The sequence below is a fragment of the Anolis carolinensis genome, chromosome 5, assembly GCF_035594765.1.
Source record: "Anolis carolinensis isolate JA03-04 chromosome 5, rAnoCar3.1.pri, whole genome shotgun sequence".
Classification (NCBI taxonomy): domain Eukaryota; kingdom Metazoa; phylum Chordata; class Lepidosauria; order Squamata; family Dactyloidae; genus Anolis; species Anolis carolinensis.
In genome coordinates this window covers 169,901,840-169,926,202 of record NC_085845.1, presented here as the reverse complement: position 1 = coordinate 169,926,202, position 24,363 = coordinate 169,901,840, and the positions used below count along the sequence as shown (strand labels likewise).

Genomic DNA, 24,363 nt, shown 5'->3' with positions numbered 1-24,363 from the left:
AAGTGATGAGGAAACGCCCGGGTTAAGGAGGACAGCTGACAGTGATGAAGATTTGTAACTGGCATAAAATGGGGCTTGGGAGCAATTGCAAATTGCGTTGGGCAAGGTAATCTGGGCAAACGCTTGGGATCCGTGTGTGTGTGGGACGCTTCCCTGAAGACTTGTGTGCTTTCCTGTGCTGTGACGTAAGTTGATTGGAATCCAGGGTCAGACGGCGGGAGGGATTGTGTGGGCATTTGTTTGTGCAAACCTGTGCTTACTCTTATTAGCTTGACCCTCCGTCGTCTTCTTGACGGACGCCATCTCCTGCTTTGAGAACTCGGACTGAACTGACCACGGCTTGTCTTCCCCCCTTCTTGGACTTGGAAAAACTACAAACGTCTGCTTCTGGCTTTGATCTACGGAACGGAACTGGTCTACTCAACTGCTACAATCCTTGGCTGATTTACTCGTGTTGGAGATCCTGTCTGCTGTGTGTGTGGGGGAGCGACGCAAGTTACTCTGAGCACAGTGTTGGCAGCAGAGAGGAATCTGCTGCCAATTAGTTGCATTCTTTGTATCTTTTGTTCCTTGGCTTTCGTTTCGTTTATACCCAGGCTGACGCAAGCAGTTTGTTTTTTACCCGGATTAAACTCCGGTTTAATCCGGTTTATCTTTTGAACATTTACTTTTGCCCCTTTTTGCTCCTAAAGGCAAAAACTGCCTGGCCCTTGTGTTTTACGGGCATTTTTGAGTTCTGTAATCTAATAAACTCTGTTACTTTGAATCTTGTGGCGTTCTGTCCTTGACAGATTGCCCAACGCCATAAAAAGTTTATTGCAGCAATAAACCCGTCAGGAAGACGATGGATGAGTTACGGGCCAAAGTAGACCAATTGCAAACGGCTTTTACCGTTAGCCAAACAGCTCAGGCTGTGAAAGGACATGTTTTGACTCCTGAACGCTTTGACGGAACCAGGTGCAAGTTGCCAACCTTTTTGGCACAAGTGGAGCTTTATTTTTCTCAGCTCAGTGCTCATGCTTTTCCTACAGACACTAGCAAGGTGGCCTTTATTTTGAGTTTGTTGACCGGTCCCGCAGGACAATGGGCCACTAATTTAATTTTGGGAAATGACCCAGTCAAGGACAATTTGAATAATTTCAAAAAGTTGTTAACTGATACTTTTGGGGATCCTCTCCGCACGGAGAACGCTGGGTGGGCTCTGTATCGGTTGAAACAGGGAAAGGGGACTGTTTTGGATTACTTAAATAAGTTTAACCTGTATCGCCACCAGCTGGATTGGGGGGAAAATGCATTCATGCTTTTATTTACTGCCGGGTTAAGTGATATGCTCCAGGATGAATTAGCACGCTTGGAGCCGGCTGAAAGCTGGGACGCCCTAGTAGCTAAGGTGCTGCGTTTAGACGCAAGGTTCGAGGCTCGTAAACACTCAAAAGCAATGTGTGCGCCACCCATGCATGTAACCAGGGCACCTGTGGTGATGGGGGAAGAGCCCATGGAGCTTGGGGTCTTTAAAAAGCTGTCTACAGAGGAAAAGAGCCGTAGGAGGCAGCTGGGCTTGTGTTTGTACTGTGGGAATGCTGGGCATTTTGCCAAAAACTGTAATGTGAAACCTTCCCAGCTTTCGGGAAAAGGCCAGCCCTAGTGCGACGTGAGTCCAACGCACTAGGGCTCCTCAAGCAGTCAACTGAGGGAAGGAAGCATGTTTTCGTACCCATTACATTATCTGTTGGGGGAAGGGAACTTGTTTCTACTTTGGCACTGCTGGACTCAGGGGCTACGGTCTCCTATGTAGATATTGAGTTTGCTAAGAAGCATGGCATTCCTAGAGTGCGCAAGGCATGCGACGTGTGGGTGGAAGGAGCAGATGGGAGACTGCTGGAGACTGGGGTGGTTAACCATGAAACCTCAGCAGTAACGTGGGAGGTGCAGGGAGTAACGGGAACGTTTGTGTGGGATATTACGAGCTTGCCTAGATATGATGTGATTCTGGGGATGGATTGGCTAGCTGTAGTAAACCCACAAGTAGATTGGGCAACACGTAAAGTGATCTTAAAGAGGCAGGATTGTTGCACTCTAAATGTTACTCATTCTGATATGGAGGGAGTGCCTGCTGAGTATGGGGAGTTCTCTGATGTATTTTGTAAAAAAGAAGCGGACAAATTACCACCGCACAGGCCATATGATTGCGCCATCAAGTTGGCAGAAGGTGCGAAACTGCCAGCAGGGAGGCTGTATGCCTTGACTGTACCGGAAAGGCAAGCTTTGCGGGAGTTTCTAGATGAAAATTTAGCCAAGGGGTTTATTCGCCCATCTAGTTCTCCAACTGCGGCACCGGTATTCTTTGTAGCCAAAAAGACTGGGGAACTTAGGCTGGTCTGTGACTATCGGATCCTAAACAAATACACCATTCGGGATAGGTACCCGCTCCCTTTAATCTCGGAACTGTTATCAAGGGTGCAAGGGGCTAAGGTCTTTACCAAGCTTGACCTGCGGGGGGCCTATAACTTAATCCGTATACGGGAAGGGGATGAATGGAAGACGGCATTTAACACGTGTTTCGGATGCCACGAGTTCCGAGTCATGCCTTTTGGGCTTTGTAATGCTCCTGCGGTATTCCAGAGGTTCATGAACGATGTGTTCAGGGACCTAATTGATCAATTTTTAGTGATTTATTTGGATGATATCTTGATTTTTTCTAAGGACGAGAAAGAACATCGTCAACATGTCAAGCAGGTTCTGCACCGACTGCGGGCTAATGGGCTTTTCGCCAAGGCTTCCAAGTGCGTCTTTCATGTGCCTGAAGTGGAGTTCCTAGGTCATGTAGTGTCAGGTAGGGAACTTAAAATGGACCCACATAAGGTTGACGCCGTCAACTCATGGCAGGAGCTGAAGACTAAGAAGGATGTACAAAGGTTCTTGGGTTTCGCTAATTACTACCGGGAGTTTATTCCGAATTTTGCAAAGCTCACGGTACCTTTGACGCAGCTTCTGCGCAAGAAACAGCCATTTGTGTGGGGGCGGGAAGCTCACGAGGCGTTTCTACAACTAAAGTCTAGTTTTCAATCGGACAACATACTAACCCATCCTGATGTTGACAGACCGTTCGTGGTAGAAGCGGACGCTTCTAGCTACGCGTTGGGGGCTGTATTGTCTCAGAAGGATTCCTCAGGGACCTTGCGTCCCTGTGGATTTTACTCGCGGCAACTAACACCCTTCGAGCAGAACTATACCATATGGGAGAAGGAGTTGTTGGCGATTAAGGTGGCGTTTGAGGTGTGGCGGCACTGGCTTGAAGGGGCACGGCACCAGATCGTGGTCAGATCTGATCACAAGAACTTAGAGCACTTGCAAACAGCAAAGAAGTTAAACCAGCGTCAAATCCGCTGGGCTTTGTTTTTCTCCAGGTTTAACTTCAAGGTGCAGTTCGTGGAGGGGAAGGCAAACTTGCGGGCCGATGCTTTATCCCGCAAGCCGGAATTTAAGACCAATGAGCAGGTAGTATGTCAGACCATCTTGCCTACTGCCTCTCTGTGTGTTGTAGATAATGAGCTTGGGTTACATGACCAGATCCTTGAGGCTCAGAAGGATGATGTGTGGACTCAGGAGCAACTGATGCTGCTCTCTGCAGGTAACCGTACCATACTGCCGCATCTCCAGGATCAAGACGGGGTATTGGTGCGTAGGGGGCAGGTTTACGTACCAGTAGGGACCCTCAGGTTGGAGGTGATTAGAGCCCACCATGACGAACCCATGGCTGGGCACTTTGGCAGGTTCAAGACCGTACAGCTTATCACCAGGAGCTACTGGTGGCCAAAGATGCGGCAAGACATTCTGCGCTTTTGTGACAGCTGCGCCGTTTGTCAGCAGAGTAAGACGCCTGTTGGGCGCCCTAGAGGGTTGTTATCGTCTTTACCTGTTCCGGAGAGGCCATGGCAAATCATTTCCATGGATTTTATTTCAGATTTGCCTAAGTCTGGGGGTTATACTTGTATTTGGGTGGTGGTGGATTTATTTAGTAAACTGGCTCATTTTATTCCTTGTTCAACCATTCCGGCGGCCCCTACGTTGGCCTTACTATTTACAAAGCACATCTATCGGTTGCACGGAGCACCCGAGGTGATTATTTCAGATAGGGCTCCGCAATTTGTGTCACGCTTTTGGAAACACTTCCATGAGTGTTTGGGGACTAAGTTAAACGTGTCTTCAGCTTTCCATCCGCAAACGGATGGACAGTCGGAACGGGTTAATGGGCTCTTAGAGCAGTATCTGCGTTGTTTTTGTTTAGATCAACCCACGGCTTGGGTAAAGTGGTTACCGGTGGCGGAATTTGCTTACAACAATGCGGTGCACACGTCTAGTCAGCATACGCCATTTGAGCTAACTTATGGTTTTCACCCACGGGGAGGTGTGGCGCCGTCGACCAATGTGGTCTCTTCGGACCCTGTGTACCGCTCTACGGAAATGGCTGCATTGCATGATGTTGCCCGTCGCTTACTGTTGGAAGCTAAGGCAACGCAGAAGACTCAGGCTGACCGCCACAGGCAGGCAGGGGAGGAGTTGGAAGAAGGGGATTTGGTGTGGTTATCTTCCAAACATATTAAACAGGCTGGGGGAAAGTTTGCGCCTCGGTATTTGGGTCCCTTTCCTATCGTTAAAAAGATTTCTTCTGTTGCGTTTCGTTTACGTTTACCGTCTAGTTTAAAGGTCCATCCAGTCTTTCATCGTTCGCTGTTGAAACTTGATACCTCTAGTCGTCGTGGTGCTATAGCGGAGGGTATCACTGCCACTTCTCCGCCATCGGGGGAGGAGGCCTTTGTGAGAGGGGATAGTGTTATGATTGAGCCTCATGGCTCTGTTACTGACAGACGTGGGCGTAAGACTCCTCGAGAGTCAGATACTCTCGAGGAGCGAGAGAGAAAAAGACTGCGAGACATATTTGCAGCACCATCTGACGAGGAGTCTTTCGAAGGGTTTACGGAAAGAATGGAGGAGGGGCTGGTTAGCTCAGAGGAGGATGAGATGGATTGGACTCGGGTAAGGGAGGAAGTGGGTGCCACTGGCCATGATGGGATAGAAGATGAATGGGGACCTTCAGGATTAGACCCATGGTTTAGCTGGAGGGATGGGACGGGATCCACAGCTGGAGATGCTGTTGGGCGTAGTCAGAGGTGTTCCAGCTCTGACGAGGAAAGTGATGAGGAAACGCCCGGGTTAAGGAGGACAGCTGACAGTGATGAAGATTTGTAACTGGCATAAAATGGGGCTTGGGAGCAATTGCAAATTGCGTTGGGCAAGGTAATCTGGGCAAACGCTTGGGATCCGTGTGTGTGTGGGACGCTTCCCTGAAGACTTGTGTGCTTTCCTGTGCTGTGACGTAAGTTGATTGGAATCCAGGGTCAGACGGCGGGAGGGATTGTGTGGGCATTTGTTTGTGCAAACCTGTGCTTACTCTTATTAGCTTGACCCTCCGTCGTCTTCTTGACGGACGCCATCTCCTGCTTTGAGAACTCGGACTGAACTGACCACGGCTTGTCTTCCCCCCTTCTTGGACTTGGAAAAACTACAAACGTCTGCTTCTGGCTTTGATCTACGGAACGGAACTGGTCTACTCAACTGCTACAATCCTTGGCTGATTTACTCGTGTTGGAGATCCTGTCTGCTGTGTGTGTGGGGGAGCGACGCAAGTTACTCTGAGCACAGTGTTGGCAGCAGAGAGGAATCTGCTGCCAATTAGTTGCATTCTTTGTATCTTTTGTTCCTTGGCTTTCGTTTCGTTTATACCCAGGCTGACGCAAGCAGTTTGTTTTTTACCCGGATTAAACTCCGGTTTAATCCGGTTTATCTTTTGAACATTTACTTTTGCCCCTTTTTGCTCCTAAAGGCAAAAACTGCCTGGCCCTTGTGTTTTACGGGCATTTTTGAGTTCTGTAATCTAATAAACTCTGTTACTTTGAATCTTGTGGCGTTCTGTCCTTGACAGCAAATGTTGAATGTCTGATCCAGAGCCAGAGTAGCACAGTTAAGAGTTCACAGGCACCAAAAACACAAAAGCAATACACAACAACAACAAAACATTTGCAGAATGTTATTGAAATGGATTGGAGGGAAGATCATGTAACTTGCCACTGGTGATATCAAAGTACTAGGTAGAAAGTACTTTTTTTTGTTTGGGCCTTTGTTCTTTACCTTTATTGTGAGTACAAAGCTGTTACAATAGAAACCATATAGGTAAAGGGAGTATTACGTTTCCCAAGGGATACAATATTAGAATTTAAGCACTGATAAAATGATATCTCTATTGCAGAATAATGTGAGGAAAGTTTTGAATCCTAGCAACAAGCCAGTAGCGGCATAATTATTGTATGAGAAGAAAAACAACAGTAGTCTGGAAAGAGGTGATTGAATTGAGAAGTGATGTAGAAAATTGTTTCCCATTGTTTTTTCTGTCTAAAGTTTTTGGATCCTTTTTAGCATGATAGGCAGTTAGGAACTTAGTAAAAGTGATGGAAATTTTTAATGACTATTTGTAAGCTATATTCATCATATACTATTGCATTATTATTCTTGTTGTGTAGCTGAGTTAAGCCTTGAAATGCTGCTGCTGTTGTTGATAATGACTCTTTAAAGCTGCAGCAGCATATTATTGGGTTTAAAGAGAAACCTGTGCCAAAAGGGGCTTATATTTTCATGTTGCCTTCTTTCATTTTCTTTTCCTCCAAATCTAGGCTTCACTTTCTGCTATAAGAAGGATTCTGGATGTTATAGCTGACTTGAGTCTAGTATATGTCCATCATCCTCTGATGCTTAAATTCTTCCTGCGCTATCCTGAGCTTATGAAAAGATTTGGTCACTGCATTCTCCAGCTCTGGTTTTCCTGTGAAGACTACAGTCAAATTGAATCTGAAGAGGCAGTTATAAGTGATCCGGCTGTTTTTTTACAATCCTTCCACAACCTAAATAGTTTGCTCTGCATGCTAAAGGGCAACCCCAGTGCTTTACTTATGCTACTGGTATGTTTGTTGTAATCAATGCGATGCAATTGAAGGGAAATCTTTGACCAGATATAGATTCCTTTCTAAAATGAGTATATAACTGTACTAATAAATAATGTATGGATTGTGCTTAGTATTTTGATGTCATATTTATGCATTTAGTTGGTCTAACAGCTCTGAATACCCCACAAGACCCACCTTCGAAGCCATCAAATGAGGAAGTTTTGAAGTGCTGGGGAGAGAGCAGTGAATGAAAGAAGCATCTACTCCTTTCCCAGCAACAGAATGCTTTGCAACAAGCAGTAATGACAAGACTCTGCCAGACCCTGCTTCCTGCTTCTTGCAGGGGGTTGGACTGGATGGCCCGTGAGGTCTCTTCCAACTCTACAATTCTATGATTCTATGACCCCCTGGAGTTACTTGTTGGAAAGTCCATTGCTGCTGAGAGAAGACTGGCTGCTTCTTTATTCCCAAAACAATAGAAGGAGGAACAAACATAATGACTACAGGTTATGACAGTTTCCCACATCTGTATTGCAGACTTCTAGAACAAGGTGCCCCTCACCTTGCAGTATGTTTAAAAAGTTGCTGCTGATGTGGAAAATTCATTCACTTGCACATGCACAAATTTAAAAAATGCCAACAATATCATGAAGAAGATGTCTTTTTAGAGTAACAATGGTGAGCAGGAGAAACATTCACTTAAATAAAGCCTGACTTGCTTTCTCTCTCAGGATCTTATCTGCTTTAGTACTAGTGAAGTGGTTCACAAAGTCTTGATTACACTGAAGACATTCTTGAAACTCAATGAGGATATTCATGTCTGTGATCTTCTTCGAAACCAGTTTCTGCAGATTCTGCAGAAGCTTCTAGTGGAAAATAGTTCCAGCACTTTACCAGGTCAGTAAAATAAACATAATATTAAGAGAGGTGGCTTTTAAGCCCAAGGCAATTTGATTATGACATGTTTCTGCTAGAGTTTCTCCTCAAGTATCTTAGCAATATTATAGTTTGAAACGAGCACTGTCCTTTGCAGGAGGCAAGTTCATGTAGATCCTATGTGTAGGAGGAAGGGTTGTAGACATATTGGAATTATTACTGTGACCTTTCCTATAACGGGAGAAATGTTAGTGATGCATCCTTATCTTTGATACATAACATCTCATGAATTGTATCTGGTGTTCATGAATATGTAACTGATATAAAATCAGTCAACACACAGCAGTAGTGAAGGCACATCGTTCTCACGTATAGATTAATAATGTAATGTGTTCAGGGAAATATTTGCTACTGTTATAACTCCTTTCTTACAGTTGGATAGAGAATTTCTAACTGCACAAATGAAAAATGGAAGTTTCTCTCAGGATAAATTGGGTGTGTGATGGAGGATACTAGTTGTTGTAGCAAGCCTGATGTCTAAACTCTACGAAGGGTCTTCCAAAAGTTTCTGCTCTTTTATATTTTCATTAGAAACAGTGGTAGTAGTAATTGGTCTTGTCCGAGAATGTCATGTGACTAGTCTGTATGGCAAGTTGGCTGACCTTGTAGTATAATATAATAGTTGTCACGCTGTGGTGAAGATGACTGTGAAACTTATCACTTGCACCAAAGAGAAATAGCATTCTGTGATACGCTTTTTGTGGGCAGAAGGTGTGCCAGGAGCTCCAAATCATCTCCACATGTGCACTCAGTATGGGAATAAAGTTCTCTCTGGTAGAGTCATCTATGAATGGAATGAAATGTTTGAAAATGGTGGTACTAGTGTGACAGAGTGCTCTGGATGTCCTGCTACAGTCGCAACCAAGAGGAAATGAAGAAAGAAGACGAATTGATTTGTGCTCAAGCAAAAACATTTTTGTTGATCTTATTGAAGGTTGGTATGACATTAGGAAAAAAAGCATCACAAAGGAAGGTGACTGTAAAAAAAGTGATGAAATTTGTTTTTGAAATTCTTAAAAGTGTTTTTTTAAAGTGTGTAAACTATTTGAAGAACTCATTTTTCAAGTTTGGTCATGGACTAACTTGCAGGTTACCTAGTTCAACACTTTGCTTAATGCAAGATGCAGCTACAGCATCTTTGAAAGCATATTTGGTTATTCAACTATCCAAATATGGTATGTCGAATTAAGAGCCTATCACCTAAATCAGCCTAGCCTTTTCCGCTTCAGATTAGCTTGTATTGTAAAATGGCTCTAGTATTCATCTGAAAACTCCCTGCAATTTCTACCCATTGGTTCATATCTTTTTTTCAGTTAACCAGAACCTGCTACTTTCATTAAACCTTCTCTTCCTGGTACAGCTGAGATATATAAAAGAGAGAGAGTTGGACAGTACAGATTTCAGATTGCTTCATCTGGGTGAGTTTGTTTTTTGGGAGTGTAAATCTGGTTTATGGATAGGAAAGTTTTTTCTGTGGACAAATTAGATGTTACTTTAACAGCATACTGTGATGTCATGGACTTTTGGTGTAAAATGTGTAAATTATGATAGATAATTTGGTTATGTGTGCACTGTGAGGTAATAAGGAAAGCATCTTAATTAGCTAGAAGTGGAGTGTGTGGATGTGTCTAAATATATTACATAATCTGTTATTAAGGTTGTTTGTGTTTATATCCTTTTGGACTATGGGAATGCTATATACAGTAGAGTCTCACTTATCCGAGCTTCACTTATCCAAACTTCTGGATTATCCAAGCCATTTTTGTAGTCAATGTTTTCAATATATCATGATATTTTGGTGCTAAATTAGTAAATTCAGTAATTACAACATAACATTACCACGTATTGAACTACTTTTTCTGTCAAATTTGTTGTATGACATGATGTTATGGTGCTTAATTTGTAAAATCATAACCTAATTTGATGTTTAATAGGCTTTTCCTTAATCCCTGCTTATTATCCAAGGTATTTGCTTATCCAAGTTTCTGCCGGCCCATTTAGCTTGGATAAGTGAGACTCTACTGTATTAGAAAGCTTGGGTTCAAACAAGTTGTCTGTGGTGACAGCAATGAATAAAGAAGGTGGGAATAGAAATTTTATACTTTCTCACACATGTACCTTGAAGGTATCTAGAAGGTCCTCATAGCTGATGGCTACAGCAATAGGACAGGGAAAGCCTTTACATTGGTGGCAGAGGTTTGGACAAGGGAAGCCTACTCTCTTGATAGTAACAGTGAGATTTGTGGAAGTGTTTACATTTGTTGACAGTAGAGGTTCAGGCAGAGCCTCATATCAGGTGGAAAAATTGTAGGTTAACTGTTAACCCCACCACCATTATGCATAGTGGCTGGCTACATCTTGCTTTTTTAGAAAAAAAATTAAATCGGGATCTGGAAAAAGTATGGAAAAATCAGTGCATGGAAAAAGTAAATTAACTGGCTTTGGGAGCAAACAATCCAGGAATGTTCCCAACTAGGCAAGGCAGGAACAATGTATTGAAGATCAGTACTCTCACTAGATCTCCTAGATCCTCCCCTAATTCTTTTTCCTATCTTAGCTCAAGGTAGGTAGCCTTTTCTATTGGCATTGTTTCTTAGCTTTTACTACTTGATCTTTTTCTTCTTCATTTGTTGCAGAATCTTCTTTTGCAGTTCTGTTATTTCTGATAAGGGCATCCTGGCATGTACTATGAAATAGCACATTCAATTGATAAATCTTTTGTGGAAGAAGGTGCTAGAAGTAGTGGAAGCTGAGCAGCACATAACTTTCAGATCAAATCTGTGATTTTAAACATACAAATGCACATAATTTTAAATCTATTTTCCACAAACGATAATTCTAAAATGTACAATTTTGCACAAATGTTGAAACCTTTTATAGATAATTGTATCATAGAATTGAGAAATGCATGAAAACCAATGTTGTGACTCAGCTGGAGTCTCAGAGTGACTCTGATGGGGATTGTGGGATTCAGGTTCCTGATGTTCAGGATGATGGGATTCAGGTTCAAGATGACTCTGATGGGAATTATGGGATTCAGGTTCAGAGTGTCCCTGTTGTGAGAGATGAGGAGCAGGGAGACATTCCCACAGCAGGGAATGGTGTTGATACTGAAGGTGATACCGAAGCTAGCCAGGTGCAAAGGGAGGATAGCTCCCGGTTAGATAATGTGCAGACAGAGGCTGCTGCTAATGAGCTCTCTGGCTTTGACAAAACAGAATCTCTGGATCAAGCTGGCCGTTTGGAATTTCGGCGCAGGAGTGTTAGAACAGCAAACAAGAAAGAGAAAGAGGTCAGAGGCCAAAGAAATGCATTCACGCTGTGCAGAGAATATTAAAGGGTGTGCTGAGAAAAAAATCTTTGTCAAAAGCACCATCTCGTTTTGGAGTATAGAAGCTAGCTCTTGCTTTCCTGGATTACCTTGCAGCCTTGTGTATTCAAGTTATGGGACTTTGTCAAGCATTCATGGAACCTTGTTTTATGCCTTATGTTTTCTTGGATTATTCTTTATAACCTTGGTTTTGCAACAATCTTTGGGATCTTTACTTTTGCTTTTTAAGAACTATTTATTTTCTATTTCCTAATATACTACAAAAGATTTCAACCTATGTACAGTCTGGTGTGTTCAGCAAGGTGAAGCTAACCTGAGATGCGACAACCAAAGGATAATGAATCTTTATTATTCTTATTCTTTATTATCCTTTAATTTGACCGTTCCTCTCTCATTTGTGCCTGATTGTAAGCAATTCTGCCCTGGTTCAACCTTTAGGTGGGATACCGTTGCAGATTGCAACGCATGCTAATTACAGTCTACAGATGTGACAGTAAACATTATGGAATGTCTTGTGCTCTGTTTTGACACAGATGGTCCCTGTCAGGATCTGTGATAATGTTACACACTAACTTGATTGGTGTTCTGAGATGGTTTAGCTGTTTCTGTTTCAGCAGTCTACCCCCAGAGATTTGGCAAATTTAAACACTAACTATTTCTGTCACACAGTCAGCAATTTGTGCGGAAAATGCAGCCCAGCAGACCATGAAATTCTTCAGCCGTCTCTGAATTTTCTGTACTGGAGCCTTCAGCAGACAACACCTTCCAGTCAGCAAAGAGGTTAATGTTAAAATTTGGTTTTGTAACTTAATTCTAATACTTCTTTCTCACGAGTTGGGGAATCAGTATTTATCACAATCACATAGTAATCTGGTAATAATAAACTTGCAGCATGAAGAGGCATCTGAATGCTTTTGGCTGAGTTTTCAATAAACTCTATTATGGCCAGATCTGGGACTCAGTGATCTTTACTATGGTTTTACTACCTTCTCTACACAGTAATTAAGTCATACTATCCTTTGTTCAGTTTGGCATAAGGTATAGTCATAATTAATTGAAACTGAAGAGAAAGTACCAAATTTGGTCTAGATTTGTCATCATCTGGGTTCAGTGTTCTCTGGATCTGGGTGAACTACAACTCCCAAAATGCAAGCTCAATCTCCCCTAAACCCTTCAGTGTGTTCAGTTGATCATGGGGGTTCTCTGTGCCAAGTTTAATCCCAGTCCATTGTTGGTGGGGGTCACAGTTTCTCTGGATGTAGGTGAACTACACCTTCCAGAAAGTAAGGCTAATCCCCCCCCCCCAAAAAAACTCTCCAGTATGTTCAGTTGGTCATGGGGGTTCTCTGTGCCAGGTTTGGTCCAGATCTGTCATTGGTGGGGGTTGCAGTGGTCTCTGGAAGTGGACGAAGATACTGCAAATCATCCATGGTCCATCCTCCTCCAAACCTCAGCAAGACCTAAAGTGGGTCATGGTGGGGACTGTGTGCCAAATTTGGTCCAGGTGAGTCATTGGTGGGTTTCACAGTGATCTTTAGTAGTAGGAGCCAATAGGAAAGCTGCCACAAACATACATCACCACATACATACTGTCCCATCCTACGCCAGAAACAGCCTTAGACACAAGTGAAAGCAAATTATTTTTTTTTACTTCAGCTGAAATAAAGATAATGCAATTAGAAAAACAAAGTACAATCTTGATGATACTGCATGGTCTTCAAGCAAACATAAAACAAAAGTCTACACAGCAGACAGCAAATAAAGTATTTGATGATAACTCACAGACTTTAAGCAAATTCAAAGCAGAAGTCTTCACAGCAGACAGCAAGTAAAGTCTTTGATATACAGGCTTGCGAGTTGCAAGCAACAGGAGACTTCAGAGATTTCACGCTGGACACAGTGCGGAAAACAGGCACTCCCTCGAAAATAAGTCAGTTGCAGCCAGCGCTGGCCCCTAACCTTGCTGCTAATTTATACCTTGAGCTGCCCAGAACAGCTGACCCTAGGACGAGGTCTGATTGCTCAGCGTTTTCTCTGCTAGCCTATCTGATCTCCTGAATTCTTTCTCCCTTCGTCACTCCAGAAAAGTAGGAATCTCTGCCATATCTGCCATGTCTCCTTTTCTTCCTCACCATTTAACCCCAAATCTCCAAGTGCTGCCTCTTCAACCACCTGTCCTCTTTCTCCCTCAGAATCAGAAGAGCAATCCACAACACATACATTCCCTTTTATATAGATAGATATATAATATATAAACATTTATTGGGGCTCCACAAAAAACTTTTGCTTCAAAAAGGGCTCCGTGGCTGATTAAAGGTGTAGCAATTTCAGTAATGATGAAAAGGCTATCTACAATGGATAGAGAGCTGTCTCATGATGAGTGGTGCCGCTCTCCTTATAGTTCATTTTGATTTTTAAAACATTTGAAAATATCTAAATATTTACTTTTTTCAAATTTCAATACAATAATTAAAATAACTATCAAAAGTAAAAATCTATAGAATTAATGGTGGTTTTCTAATGCAGTGAAGCACATCCACAGAAACTCTTAGAGAAAAGATAGTGAGTGTACGTTTTGAGGCACTCCCCATTTGGCATGAAAAATCAAGAGGTTATCCATTTTTCTGCATAATCAGCTATGCACAAGTTATTAATGTGCTGAGGTTGTGTCTCACTTGAGGTTGTGTCTCACCTTTGAAACCTATCATCACCTGTTCATGTACTACTATGTTGATTATTTAGTATGTTAAAGTAAGTAATGTGTTATGCGAAAGATTAAAGCAGAGGTGGAGAGTCTGGCGCTCCAGATGTTGCTAGATTTCATCTGCTATCAGGTCCACCTTTCTTGGTTATTGGGAGATTGTGGGAGTTGAACTACAGTATGTGAAAGGCTACAGGTACTGCTATCCTGTGTTTGAAATATAGCATCATTGGCTAAACCCATTGTCACTCATTGGTTTTAGTCACTACTCACCATTGGTATTTGATGTCACTCATTGGTTTCAGTTGCTATTCACAGTTGCTACTTGGGATTCCCATAACTTTTGACCCTCTATTTTACCCATGTCACACAGCTCACTGGCCCTTTTCTTTCCTTCACAGTGGTTGCAATGCTGTTTTCCAATACAGCTTTGCTTGAGCTACTTGAAAAAGTTATCCACTGCACTTGGATAGCAGCCTCTTCATCTGAACCTACCTTTTCCTCATCTGGGGAAGCACTTCTCTGCTCTGCTTGGCTGCTGACTGCTTCGCTCTTGACTCAACAACATGCTTACAGTGCAGAGGTTAGAAATACAGTAAGCCTTATGCACAATCTGTAAAGAGAAGATCCCAATAAGTTGAGTACTAATAAGTAGACAACCATTTTCTAAATATAGACAATTCCCATTTTTTTATAGCAGCAACATATAGCAACACTATTATATGTATATATTAAGGGCATTATCTCCCATTATTTGTTAAGTCTATTGTTGGAGACATCCAGACTTGGTTTAGGACATTTACCTCCATAAAGCAAGATGGGAATGAGCGTTTTGTCTGCGCATGCACTACTTCTGTTGCCTCATTTAGCTGTTTAGCTCTTGTCCCTTGGATGGGAGATAACCAACATGATAGACCAGAGCCCTGCAACTATGAGAAGCCCTTTTATGAAAGGCCATTGCATAATCCATAGTTACTGCTACTTCTTCTTTAACTTGGACGTCCATTATATGATTTAAATGATGGTTAGATGCCAGCATCTCTCAGGATATGCAGACTGGACAATCCACATACGTATAACCAGTGAAACTGGGCAAACAATGTCAGTATCTTATTTTGTCACATTTTTGTTCTGAGCCTTCTTTGGCTTACTGAGGTAACTTTTTTGGTCCTCGTCTGACATTGACTTCAGCAATGGGGAAAAAAATCCACATAACATCCAGCCAAAATTCTTTTCTGGTCCTGTGATTAAAATAGATCCCTAGGAACTTCTGACTCTCTGTTCACAATGGGGATGTGATTGGAGACATGTGCCCTTGTCAGCCTAAACAGACCCAAAAATCGAGTGTTTTATTTTTGTGGGCACCCATCTCTTCAAGACCCATACTGCCACCCTTTTGGAATCCTCTTTCTTGCTACCTAGCTCATCCTCAAATGAAACTGGTATTCTTTTGTGCCTCCTGGATGACTTGTGCTACTTTTGGCTCTTCCCCTGCTACTTCTTCCTTGTCGACTCATTTTTCCAAACAGATTGCTAGAATAGTTGGTAGATATATGTCTTGCCCTATGTTTTTTTCTGCTTTCTGTTTCTCACAAATAAATCATTGGCATGTCTCTTGTGGTGACTTCACTAGGTTTAGGGACACATTGTTTTTCAGGGTTGCTTGGCAGACGTTTCTAGCTGCCTTATCTACTATACTAATTTCTCCAGTGCTTTTTATAGATCTTAGAAGATGCTGTTGACTGATTCCACTGCAGCTACTGCTGCTATAGTTCAAGTAGTGCTTGCCTTCTGCTGGATGCTAGAATACTTGAACTTTACTACTTCTGCTATGTCATTGATGTCATTTTTGTTGTTGTTGGCAATTGCTTCAGGTCACAATTTCATGGGCTGCCCAGCCTGGCCCCTGATCCTAGGTGGGAAAGTCTTCTTGTCATTATCTGCCTGTGTTTGTGTATTTTTAATCTGTGGCATTCCAATATGCATGTGCTATCTATTGTTTTATGGCAAACACATTACAAATCAATTCACTATAGCCTGCCTTTGCATGTAAAGCTGGTCTCCCCTGTTGTGGAGTGGCTCAACTATACTAAATAATTACTACTTTGGAAAACCTCACTCCCCTTTCCCAGTGATCCTGCCTTTTTAAGACAAGTTTATACTAAAACTCATCTGTATTGATAATTTCCTATGTACTCTTTAGGAAAGTTTAACTATTATATTAAAATATTAACAGGGACAATTCCTGGTGCAAAAACTTTGATTCAAGCACAAAATTGATGGAAATTACTGATATTCTTGTGTATGAGTGAATATTGTGTCATTGCCTAAGGGAAGAAGCAAATGGCCCTGTTCATTTTAGAAGGGTGCTAAAAATGAACATGGGTGTTGAATGTCTGGGTTCTCTCATTGGGACACAGAAATCAGAGAGTTCTGCTTGTTATAAGTTAACCACATAAAGAGTAAATTACAGGAATTAACAAGTTCAGTTCCAGGATTCTTTTGAGGGGAGGCTTAGATCTCTAGACAGAGGAAAAACAGAATTTTGAGGACTAAAACTGCATTATAATGGTCAGTGTAGACTCATATAATTCAGATTGAATTGCAATGAACTGGATAATATGTGTCTACACTGCCATATAATCCAATTCAGTGCATTTAATCTGCATTATATGGCAGTCTAGATGGGGCTCTAGATAGCATGTCCACTGAGAATTGTAGGTTCTGGGACCTGCAGAACAAAAAAGATAATGTTTCCAAACCAGAGACAATACTATGGTCCTTCTTTGTGTTCTCTCTAAGATTTTTGTCTGTTTTTTAAATTTTTCTGATTAATTTCTGAAAGGTTCATCATATAATCTGTCTGGATATTGACAAGTTCTTCAGTGCACTTGCATTTAGGAGGGAGAAGCCCTTATTATTCTTCGGTAGGTGATATCTCTGCCAACATGATTTAAAGTTCAGAGAATAAGAAAAGTAAAGGCCATTTCATATGTTAGAAAAGTGTAACTCACTTCTGCTTGGAAAATGTGTAAATCATTTGGACATTGCATCAAATTGAGGGCTGTCACTGAATTTATGGGTTTTTAGTATGGATAAAGGACTGTACTCAAGTTTTGTTCAATTATCTTCTGAAAGTTACTTGAAGATACTTTTCCAAAAATAGATCAATCAACAGGGAAGAAGCTACAAGCCTTCCTCTCCTTTCTTGTATTTTTTTCTATTTAAAAGCCCAAGAAATGTATAGGAAGTGCTCGGTCATCTCCATCCAGGTATGTATCAAATCAGTCCCTATTTCAAGTTAACGCTACAGCTTCAAGTACTCCACTCAGCGAGCTCCAAGTGATTTCTATTGTTTGTGTTTTCAAGTGTAGCATAGATATGGCCATGTTACATAAATATAGCTTCCATATCTGTGGAGATACATTCCAAGCTCCCCACCCCCATGGATAGCAGAAACTGTGGAAAACTATTGAAAGATTAGTCTAGATGGAGTTCTAGAGTAATGTGTATATACTCATGTATAAGCTGACTTCATGTATTAGTCAAGATCAGGATTGGGGGGGCAAATTATTGATTTTGATATGACCCGATGATAAGTCGAGGGTTATTCTCTGGAGAGGGAAAAGCATAATTGCTGTCTTGGGGGCTACCCATCTCTGGCCACCTCTGCCATTTTCCTGCTCAAGAATTCAAAAATGTGCAACTGCTAACAATATCTGAAGTATGGATGAGGAATATATTTTGTACTAATATATAATTCTGTATTTAGTCAGCATCCTTCAATTTCTGAGAGCCTTCTTTAGGCAGAACCTCTGCTCCTCATTTGTGAAATTTGTTGTTCAGCAAAGGAAGGAACAATCGACAGAGGATGCTTCCTTGTATCCACTAGCCTTGGACCATGTACTTTCCTTGGCTATCCATCTGCAGAATCTATTGGTCCAGGTAGAAATTTGTCAACAATAAATAATTGAATTATTATAAGCACCTGAAAGGAGATGGGTTCCAAGCCCACAGATACATCAAGGGAACATTCCCTTCTGTTCATTATATAATTGAAGTCTTTAACACTGACAAGCAGATAGATTATTCATTTTTAGTGCAGACCAAGTGTGAACTCTTGGACATTTGTGAGGTCCTGTTTAAACTCCAGCAGTTTCTATACTAAATCCTTTAGTAACATTAGCTCTATTGTTATCTGAAGAAGCTATCCTATAACCTTAGAATATTTTGTAACATTTTCAATCATTTTGATTTATAGGGGATAGAGTTGTAGATTACTCTGTTATAACCTAAGTAGTAGTCTTCAGTTAGAGATAGTCAATGTTCTCATAATTTTCCTTATATTTACAGCGGGACCTTTTGTTGTCACAAAGTGTTACTGGCTGTCTTGAGGTCTTACTAGCATATCTGCAATCAAAGAATCAGAGTATTGGTACAGTTTTATTTATGTTATTACTTTGAATTGTTTGCATTATTTACAATAATTGAACATGAGCATTTCTGTAATGTATGTAAAATAGAAGTGATACTCCATAGTTAACCTCAATGTTAACTAACCTAACAATTTTACAGAGGTTAGTTAGAGGGTTCTGCTAATCTGTCCAACAGTTCTGATAAAGGTCAGGGCATTATGTTTCAGAATTTCATACATTCTAATAGTTATTTCTGCTCCTATTTCCAGTGATGCCTTAAATATACTGGTGCTTCTTTGTTGCTCTTTGTAGTGGATTTTACCATTACAGCCAATTTGCACTTCACTATTTTCTCCCAGTTGAGGCGTGGTTAAGCTATAGCATGGTGTGGTTTCCCTCCACCAGTGCCTTTCCCTTCATAGACACAGCATTTCTACTCTAGATACTTTTTCCTCCATATTCATGTTCACAGTTTTGCACGTTCTTTTATTTTCTATTTCTAATATTCTGTTATTATTATTAGTAGTAGTACTAATAGTAATAGTAGTCATAGTAGTTGTTTTGTGATATAAAACTTTGTGATATAAAACTAGCACTATGACGCTAAAAAGAAGGGAGAAAACATATACGGGAAATTAATTGAAACAGACACCACTAGGAAACCTCTGTGGAAAAAGTGACACTCTCATTTGAAATTGTCATAATTGGGGCTCCTCAATAATATAGCAGGAACAACAGATGTGTATTAATTGGATCCAATGGATACAGACATGTAAAATGGATACAGACATGTGAAATGCTACAGAACTCAAAGGCAAGGAAAATGGCTGTAAAATTGCAACTAATAACTAAATTTTGGGAGAAAAATAGGATATTTTTAAAAACACTAGTAAGTACAGTTAGAACTACTGTCAAATCTGCAAAAGCTCAGAATGTATCTTTTCCTCTCACATTTTTAATGTATTAATTGTTAGGGATGAATTAGGTAGGCAGTTAAATTGTGGCAAGCAGTAATGGCTCTTCTCAAAGGGGGATTTATCTCCACAAATTAGTCTCTTGCTAGAACAATTTTCTTTTATATGAGATAAATGAAGTCTTTATTCTGTATGAATAAATACACTTTACTAGGATCTTTTTTTACTGGGTTGTTCTTATTAAGGCCATTAAGCTAGTTCTGGTCGGTTTCTCTGCTTCTAGCTTGCCATATTGCTTCACAGCCGTGGAATAAATTCTTGCTGATCACACTTCTGGATGGTGGCGAAAATTCCTTTCTTCAGCCAGAAATTCTTAGACTAGTTGCTATAGTGAGTATGGGGCTATAACATATACTGCAAAAATCTAGCATGTTATGAAAGACACTGTGATTCTAAGTGTTTATATTATTTAAGTATCTTGTATTGCTAAGGCAGAAACTGTAATCACATGATCCTGTAGATGTTTTTGTATTGCAAGTTTAGCTAAGGTAGTGCTAGCTAAAATAGTCAATAAAATAGAATGCTGGGAATGGCAGTCACAATATCTGGTGGGTTGTGTTACGGATTGATGATGATAAATGGAAGTTCTCACTTGTGTCTGTGATCCAGAATCACCTGCAGAACAATAACATGCCACTCAGGTTTGCAGAACAAAAAATACAGTAACTTTACTGGTTCCAAGAGATCAAAAACAACAGTATTTACAATGGTCCCTTTGATCCCTTACAGAAGTCCACAGTCATAAATGGTCCTTTCTCAATCCACAAATCTGCTTCAGAGAAGAATACAGTCCTAGTTCTTCTCCCTCTTGCCTCAGCAATAAACAGGCCTCAAAATAGCAGGTCCTCACTGAGTACACAGCTCTCTTCACTAGCAGTACTCAGTCAGCACTGAAAACTTTTCCAAATTAGTTCTGCAGCAGCAGAATAGAAACGATATCGAATCAATCCCCAGGTCTTTGCAGGCTCAGCCAATTGGCTTCATGCACTTCATTTTCCAGTTAACACACACACAGCACAGTGCCTTTGCAAACCATGACAGGTTGCATGATTTATTACCATGCTTTATAATGGTCTCAGTGCCAAAATAGATGTGCCATCTGTAATTAGATGTTCTGATCAAATCTATTTCCCATACCTTTAATGTAATTTTGATGAGAATATTAGTATTCGGGAGGGAGTAAATACCCTGGCCTAATAAATTGGCTGATCCTATTCTTTCACAAATACTAGCATTTTGTCTCTCTTTCTCCAGCAAAGTTGAACACAGCTTTAAGATGCATGTGCATATGTTTTTCTCTGTTGGAGAAAGTGGTTAAATAGTGTCACTCCCCTAATTAATTTAAAAAAAATCAAATAACATTTCTGAAGAAAAAGTGGGAGATCTGAATTTACCTGTTCAGCATTGTGACTGCTTTTATGCCATATAAACTGAGATAGAAACCTCTCTGGACTGACAGTTTTTCAGTCTGTTAATCAGGTTAAATGAGGTTGAGGGATCTATGCAGGTCACATGGGCAAACAACCAGGGTTATTGAGTAGATCCTTTAGTATTCATAGCACATGCTAAACTATTATAATTACATAGCTTCATCAGTGTCTTGCATTAGAATATCATTATTTGTACACAGCATTCTTAGCTTGAGAAGGAATATCAAATGTTACATAGTACATGTGGGAGGTTTTTTTTGGGAGGGGGGGGATGACAGGACTATAACTTCTAGAATCCCCGAGCCAGTACCACCACTGTCTTCCATGCTTTCTATGCTGTGTACCTTTCTGTAAAACTTACAGAACAATTGTGTATATAACTATTCAGAAGTAAGACCCAAGACTTCAATAACTCTCACTCCTAGGTGAGCATGATTATGATTGTAAGTTTAAGTATTTCTGCATGTTATGAAATGGTTTTGTCTTATATTCAGTAATGTGCAACTTTGGGAGGTTACATCTACAGAATAATTCAGTAGAAAAATATACAGTTGGTCATCTAATCATGACCGTATCCCATTTGAAACAGGATATTAAACTGATAAGATATCCAAACTAATACTGTGATGACTTCTAACTTTTGTTCTGAAGTATTATTGAACAGTATGTTCAGATCATTTATCTGGTAACTTCAGCTCTGTGTTAATCTGAATATAAATCTATATTAGGGTTAAAATAAAACTTAATTTTCTTCTTTCAAGTTTATAAGGTATCAGAAAACCACATTTTTTTTCCAAACTGAAATTAGCCGCATACTTGAAAATGCAGCAAATTCCAAATTGACAGACCTTTCTGATGTCACAGTTAGTACTCTTCGCTCCTTTCTTCTTCAGGTGAGGATTTTGCTAAACACAATTTGCTAACGGTATGCAGAGTTGTGACAAGAATGGCTGTGCTTCCATCTTCCGTTTTTGTGTTACCAATTTCACTTTAGTAAGGTCTACTTCCTAGAAAGGGCCCCCATTTTGCCCATCCATGACATGGTGCTAATGCAACAATAAAACATCTTTAGTAAAGTCAGTTGCAAATTTTGTCAAATGAAATAACTACTTTTAAAAGTACATAAAGCAAAGTTTACTGCAGTTTATCCTGTTTTTACACTTATCGTAGTATTATCAGTAATTGAATCGTGTATGTATTCTCTTTAGTTTGTATTATAAACTCTTCTGGGCAGTATTATAAAGAGTAGTAAATAAATACTTTAACTCATAAATAAATTGTAGCATCTTCAGACAGATTTAAGTAAGGGCTTTGCTTTTTTATTTATAGCAGTATAGCATTTATACACTCTTTTATGTAGAAAAACTCCCTGAGTATTTATATACCAATTTTTAAAAAATCAAAACAATTTCTGCTCCCAGGATTACAATTTTTTGAACTTGGTAGATTAGATGTTTGCTTACAGTTGGGGAGAGGGAAACTCTAATAGTGCTCTTATCAGGCTATTATATAGGCTCTGAAATCTGTATAGAAAATGAAATGTAGAGAATTTTTACCTAAGGAGCAAAATATGTAAGACTGATAGTGGGTCAAAAGTAAATGTTATGCTGTCCAGGGAGCTCTGCTTATGTGAGTGTGTTTTTGGGTTTATCACTATTGAAGATAATACAGGGAAGTTAAGATATGAAAGAACAAACCCATAGATTATTTTTATAATTTCTTTCATTTCAATGGCAGGTTCAAAGTGGAACATGTCAAATGGATTCATCGCAAACAGCTTCTGTCCAAATCTTGCTGGAGAGCCTTCCATCTACAAGCCAGACTCATTCAACCCATCAAGGCATGGTGTATCCTTTGGCAGAATATTTGTGAAATTACTGAAGGCATGTGTCTGGTCTGATATTTTATTGCTGAATCCACCATAATTTTACTGTGCTTTGGGGTTTGTTAACAATTGAGCACAGGCAGAATGAAACAAAAAAGAAAAGAAAAGAAATTAACTTCAGATGAAAAGAAATGAAATATGTTGTCAGAAGTGGTATCTGTGATGCTCGATATATTGGGCTATTCTGTGTCAGTTGCATAGGAGTGGCAAAAAGTAATTTTCTTTATTCCTTTTCTTTGTTTTTCCATTTCTAATAGAATTTATGTACTAATTGAGTACCTTTTGCCTAAAAGGCTACTGGAGGAGCTGCTTGAACTGCAGGCTTCATAATTCATTAGGGGCTTTTATAGTAGTTCCATCAGTAGTTCCTATTATAGGAGGAGACATAGTATGGTTGAAAATAGTACATCATAAGCAAAGCAGAACTGATACTAGTGGAATATGTCATATCAGTGTTAATTTGAGAATACACTAGGGTTTTTAGATTACCTATGAGATTTTTAATGTTTTTTTCTGTTGGTTTCTTTGAATGTTCCATTAAAATTATTCAATATTAGGAATAGATTATGTTATCTTGAATCACTACACAAGAACACAATTATCAACAAAAAACATTTTCATCATTCAAAAAGCCAGAATGCCTCATGATATTTGCATCACAGTTGCTTATGTGGCTAAAGGAAAAGCATGTGAAAGGGCAGGGTAGCAATTTTGTTTGAACAATTTCAGTTTGAAACTCCTTTCCTGAGATTGCACTCTTGGATTCACTTCTCTGGGAGTTCAAACTCATTTGAACATTGTTCTGAATAGACATGTATAAGAACACATTATGTTTCTGAAAAGGAACGAAACTCAGACATTGAATTAAGGAGTGCAGTTATAAGTGGACAATCGAACTTTTGAGCTCCTTTGAGATTTACTTTCTGTCCTCCCCAGTGTGCTGCTAGAGTTCTATGCATATGTTTTCTCAACAACATATTATCTTTTCGCTTTTTAAATTGATTTTTCACTTAAGGTTTGAACTCAGATGTCTTGGAGGCGTGGCAGTGTGTCTCTCGCACATCAGAGACTGAAATAAGGACACAATACTGAGAAGAGCTCATAATACTGTAACGGATTGATAAGTCACTTGGCTTATGCATTTTCATGTCAGGCAGAAGGCTTGGGAAGAATATAATAGAAGTGATTAGAACCTGCTCCAGAGGTGATTTAGTAATCTGTTCAGTAGTTGAAGCATAAACTCCCTAATTAAAAACTTAAACTCTGTTTCCTGTCTTTCTTGCAACTGGCTTAATTGAAGGATGCATTTAATTTCACCTTATTGAGATGGGAAATAATTTGCAAGTGGTACTGATAAACCATTGGCCTTAGTAAATACACTGAGGCAGTTAATAAACGGTTGGCTTTCTATACCACCTTTTACATATTTAGATGCTGTGCATCATGATTTTCGTTAATGTAAAATTATACTTTGTTTTATGCAGCCTCATGAAAATGCTATGTGGATCAAGAATTTGAACATAGTCAAATTTATAGTTGGCACTGTTGGCTGACCTTTCCCCCCACTTTTTGTTGGTATTGGTAACAGTAGTACATTTTCAGTTCTTTTCCTTAACACTTCCGTCTAAGAACTGATTTTAATATTTTTGTATCTGTGCTGAGAAAATTGTATCTATAGTGATGGATTTTAAAT

The 24,363-nt window shown here is 40.1% G+C and overlaps 1 protein-coding gene and 1 long non-coding RNA gene across 9 annotated transcripts in view; one reads left to right on the top strand and one right to left on the bottom strand.

Moving 5' to 3' along the window:
- The window catches only part of mei1 (meiotic double-stranded break formation protein 1), a 52,183-nt gene extending 28,252 nt beyond the window's left edge, over nucleotides 1-23,931 (top strand). For 2 of the 8 annotated variants that reach the window (XM_062982879.1, XM_062982881.1), the window contains 12 exons: nucleotides 6,729-7,013; nucleotides 7,730-7,895; nucleotides 9,248-9,352; nucleotides 11,935-12,045; nucleotides 14,368-14,549; nucleotides 16,812-16,893; nucleotides 17,739-17,911; nucleotides 18,320-18,401; nucleotides 19,579-19,685; nucleotides 21,547-21,678; nucleotides 22,523-22,632; nucleotides 23,698-23,931. In XM_062982879.1, the coding sequence (XP_062838949.1) occupies nucleotides 6,729-7,013; nucleotides 7,730-7,895; nucleotides 9,248-9,352; nucleotides 11,935-12,045; nucleotides 14,368-14,549; nucleotides 16,812-16,893; nucleotides 17,739-17,911; nucleotides 18,320-18,401; nucleotides 19,579-19,685; nucleotides 21,547-21,678; nucleotides 22,523-22,632; nucleotides 23,698-23,743 (1,581 nt within the window). In that variant the 3' untranslated portion in view covers nucleotides 23,744-23,931. Of the gene's footprint in view, nucleotides 1-6,728; nucleotides 7,014-7,729; nucleotides 7,896-9,247; nucleotides 9,353-11,934; nucleotides 12,046-12,620; nucleotides 12,770-14,367; nucleotides 14,550-16,811; nucleotides 17,912-18,319; nucleotides 18,402-19,578; nucleotides 19,686-21,546; nucleotides 21,679-22,522; nucleotides 22,633-23,697 lie in introns of those variants that run through there. The other 6 variants (XM_062982880.1, XM_062982882.1, XR_010006837.1 and 3 more) reach the window with 6 other exon arrangements.
- LOC103278862 (uncharacterized) overlaps nucleotides 1-24,363 on the bottom strand; it is a 30,014-nt gene that overhangs the window by 3,565 nt on the left and 2,086 nt on the right. The window contains exon 2 of the long non-coding RNA XR_506372.3: nucleotides 14,462-14,579. This is a non-coding gene — a long non-coding RNA (uncharacterized LOC103278862). The remainder of the gene's footprint in view (nucleotides 1-14,461; nucleotides 14,580-24,363) is intronic.